The sequence below is a fragment of the Bactrocera neohumeralis genome, chromosome 4, assembly GCF_024586455.1.
Source record: "Bactrocera neohumeralis isolate Rockhampton chromosome 4, APGP_CSIRO_Bneo_wtdbg2-racon-allhic-juicebox.fasta_v2, whole genome shotgun sequence".
NCBI lineage: Eukaryota > Metazoa > Arthropoda > Insecta > Diptera > Tephritidae > Bactrocera > Bactrocera neohumeralis.
The window spans coordinates 32,163,647-32,168,223 of record NC_065921.1 but is presented as its reverse complement, the minus strand read 5'-3'; the positions used below and the strand labels follow the sequence as shown (position 1 = coordinate 32,168,223).

General features: G+C 33.7%; 1 protein-coding gene across 1 annotated transcript; it reads left to right on the top strand.

Annotated features, from left to right (window-relative positions):
• The first annotated feature begins 3,065 nt into the window (after positions 1-3,065).
• On the top strand, positions 3,066-4,357 carry LOC126756582 (protein NLRC3). Its single transcript, XM_050469772.1, has 2 exons — positions 3,066-3,543; positions 3,615-4,357. Exons 1-2 carry the CDS (start codon positions 3,141-3,143, stop codon positions 4,355-4,357), a joined length of 1,146 nt encoding a protein of 381 aa, XP_050325729.1. The 5' UTR covers positions 3,066-3,140.
• The last annotated feature ends 220 nt before the right edge of the window (positions 4,358-4,577 follow it).

The window sequence follows — 4,577 nt, the reverse complement described above, 5'->3', positions numbered from 1 at the left end:
TATTGGTGTAAATCTATCCTTCTTCCCACAACACTTTTGGGATTAGCAGGTATACCTCGATGGTATTCAGACTATCCAGTTGCTTACATAACATGAAACGTAGTCTCTGCAATTGATTCATCTATTTCTTTACTAGCAATCTTAGTCTTCTAATTCATCATCTTAGAAAGTTTGGTAACACAACGACAAGTAGTTTACCCTATACAACTTAGTTCTTCAATTGAATGACTTCAAAATACTTCTCCACCTGAACATACTTATTCAGAACTACCTCTTTTAACTAATTATCTAATTTGGCAGATTAGTGCAACGGATTTAAGACCCATATATAAAGTATATTACTTTTTTAGAAACTAATGACAACATGAGCTGCCCTTGGCCTTCAAGACAGAGCCTCTACTCTTATAGAACAACTTACCATTTTTCATGATCACGCTTTAATAATTTTAGTAATAATTACAACACCGGATGGTTGCTTAATATTTATATTATTCTTTAATTCATACACAAACCGAAACCTGTTACATGGTCAAACTATTAAAATAATTTGAACAATTCTTCCAGCAATTGTTCTACTATTTATAGCCTTCCCCACTCTTCGGTTACTTTATTTATTAGATATAATTAATTAATTAGCAATTTTATTTTCCGTATTTGACCCTTCATCAAGCATTTTCAATTTGAATAAGAATACATATTTGTTGGACTTCTTCTAATTCCTTCCGCCTACTGATTAATATCGTCACGACGACACATTTTTTGAAATTCAATCCTTCTTACAAAACATAAAAAATTCATAACTCGTTTAGGCCCCTCAGGATATTCAGGGTCAACTTTTATTTTTGTTTCTACATTCTCATTAATTTTATTCAATAATTTTATAAAATTATTTCCTTATATTTTAACAAGAACAAAATTTAACACTTACACTTACATTAGCTTTACCTTTAAGATTATGTTTACACTTTATGGATTAATCATACACAACATATATTTGCTCATTTAGTTCCTCAAGGAACTCCTGCAGTTCTTATACCATTTATGGCATATATTGAAACTATTAGTAATATTATTCGATCTGTAACTTTCGCTGTTCGATTGGCATTCACTATACTCTAGAGAAGTAAATTAATGTCAACACATTTAAATCACCCATTCTTTTTAGTGGACTATAGCCCTTGACTTCTAACAGGAGCAATGGGAGCTATAACTTCTGTTTCAGGAATAGTAAAATGATTCCACTAATATCTATTTATTCTATTTTAACAGTATATCAATTATGACGAGAAGTTTCTCGAGAGGGAACATTTCAAGGATTACATGCTTTGCCTGTAAGCCTTTGAACTTGGAGCTACATATATGGCCCCCTGCAGGAATTCAACCTTTCAAGCCATTTCAAATTTCATTATTAAATACAGCTATTCTACTGTATTCATGAGTAACTGTTACATGGGCTCATCATAGCGTAATGAAAGGTAATCATTCACAACTACACAAGGGTTATTTTTCACAGTCCTTGTAGGAATTTATTTCACTATTTTAAAGCATACGAATACATTGAAGCATTTTCTATTGCAGACTGAGTTTATGGTTCTACTTTCTTCATGGTAACGGGATTCCACGGAATTCATGTATTGATTGGAACAACATTTCTTCTAATATGTTTAATTCGTCATTTAAATAATAATTTTTCTAAAACACACCATTTTGTGATTTTGAAAAACTGGACCTGGTCCCGACCTCTAATAAGTTTAATGTACATACATATGTATCTCTTAAAACACTTAAGCTGCAACAAAAAAAATCGTTTAAGGCATATATGTATATGTATGTATATTATCAGAACTACAACCGACATACCAACATACCAAATTATGTGGCAATCCTCTGACATTTCTACATATGTTATAGCCACGCCTACTTCTGCAATACGTGCTTCTAGTTGACTTTTTATCGAAAATATCGGCCAATGTGTGAGATATATAATTGAAATTCAGAGAGAATCCTTTCCTGATATTCGTATGTCTGTGTTATACAAATGTGTTGAATCGGGTCAATTTTTTTCGCACTTCCGGATGACTTTATACCACATATATTGGCAAATATGTGAGTTATTTTAATGAAATTGAGAGAGTTTGTTATTCTTATAACACTGTATATTTGTGTTTAGAATAACTAACAGGCCTTATGTACCTGCCCTTAACTACAAGAAGGAACTGAGCTAACTAGAGGACAAGCTCCACCTAGACTTGATCTGGGTTCTTGGCCACAGGAACATTTTCGGCAACGAAAAAGCAGACGAGTTTGCAAAGGCAGGAGCTTTTCTAAACGAATACGAGACAGAGTTAACACCAAGCCCGCTAGGATCGATCAGGAGAGAGCTCAATATACAATTTCAACAACTAGCAAATAAGAGATATACAACAAAATGCAATATAACTAAATAGATATGGCCAAAATATGACAAGACAAGAACTAACGACTTATTAAATTGGTTCAGGATAAGAATCTTCAGACTAACTGCTAGCATAACAGGGCATTGGCCATTTGAAGAACATGCGTCCAAAATGGGTATGCCCTACAATAACATCTGACGAGGCTGCGAACTAGTAGGAAATAAAGAAACAATTTTCCACTTTCTCTGGAAATGCCCAGCCCTATCACAGATCCGACACAGAAAACTTAGATTCCATCAAGCATCAAACTTGATCTTAGCTCTTCCTTACTTGTTTTAACATGATTTTGTAAAAAAAATCATGCTGACATTTTGTTTTGGTATAAGGTTTGTTCCCAAAGTTCATTTGTTATCTTCTTGATATTGTCGAATATAATTTTTTTGGACGACCGTTAGTCTTTTGTTGGGCTAAATAGTTACATTGTTAATTTTTTTTTGATGTTCACATTTGTGTAACTTAAGAGATATTTTTGAATACTCCTGAAACTATATTCCTCCCATTGTAGGTTTATACAATGATTCCTCCTTAATGTTGGACTCAAGCGTATCAAAACAACGTAGTAAGCAACTTCAGCAAGCCTATAATTTGTAGGTAGTATATTTGAAGACATCAAAAAAATTGCTTATAATATATAAAGAAAAGAAAATTGAATATAATAATTCCTAGCGGCAGTTTCACGACGTCATGTGCGAGAACTACAAATTATGTCTACAGCCTGCAGAGAAGATCTCGAATAGACCATTTACACGCCTACTTTTGGACTGTTGGCAACGAGAATATGACAAACGCCCTTATCGGAATTTCCGCTTCAATCTTCTTGAATTTGAAGAACGCTTGCGTCGAAAATTCCATTCAGTGTATGATTTTTTGGTAATTGTTAGCTTTCTAAAAAAGAGAGCCCTCTGCACAGTGCGACTTACAGGAATTCATTTGCTACCTTATGAACACGATGTACTGCAGAGTTTTATCGAAAGCCTCGTAACGGTTCGTCACATTGAATTGCGTCTAATGCAGTTACCGACAAGATTTTTTGAGCTGTTGGGAGATAGAGCTGTACATATGAATGTCAGAGAACTAATTTTAGAAGGTTTGTTAAGACAAAGTCTTTATGATGTTTTTACATACATTTTACATATACTATATATATACGAAAAAAAGGTACAATTTTGACTGATCCAGATATAGAGGCTCTTCATAAATTCATTATTGAATCGAAAATTCTTCGACATTTGAACGTTTCCAATTGCAGTGTCACCCAATATAACTTTCCTTTACTAGCTGATGCCATTCATAAGTCCAATTCTATGCGAAGTTTCGTATGTAATCGGCTAATCGGCAAACGAATTACTTTGGACACATTTAAGATTGCACATATAGTATCCTCATTAATCTGGCAGAACAAGTTGAATGAACTGGAAATGCAAAATTGTGAATTTCAATCTCGCGATATGGAAGTAATAAGCGAGTACTTGGAAACGTCAAAGAGCTCAATGCAAAAACTAAATTTCGCTTACAATTGCATTGGATGTGATGGAACTGAATATATTTTTCGTGCCATAGTCCTTAGCAATACTTTAACCCATTTAAATATTGGTGGTAATAAGTTGGGAACTAATGGAGGTCGGACGGTGGCTAAGTATCTTAGCTCTTGTTATTTGCTTATCTATCTTAACATTACATGGAATCAAATTTCTTCGGATGCTATGAATTTAATTTTAACAACAATTAAAAAACCTATTAAACTACATAGGATTGAAATTATTGGAAATCAATTTGATGGCAAATCCGCTAGCATTTTACGGCGCCTGCTCGATGCGGGTGTTTTACCTCAAGAGGGAATCGATGTAGTACCTGTTTATGACGATAGTATAGCTGACTATCGTGTCACGCGATACGATTAAACATTGCGTATACATACTTACCATATACAAATGTGTGTGCATAAATTAAACATTTAACTGATATAAAAACATACTGAGCGAAATTGTAGTATAATAAATGTGTTTTGATTTTTTTACTAGATTTCTTAATCAGCACATTGGCTGGCCGATTATCGGTTTTGCAATGCATTTTTCGCCATATGTTGGTTAGACTAATTCGAAGAGGTACAAACGATAATAT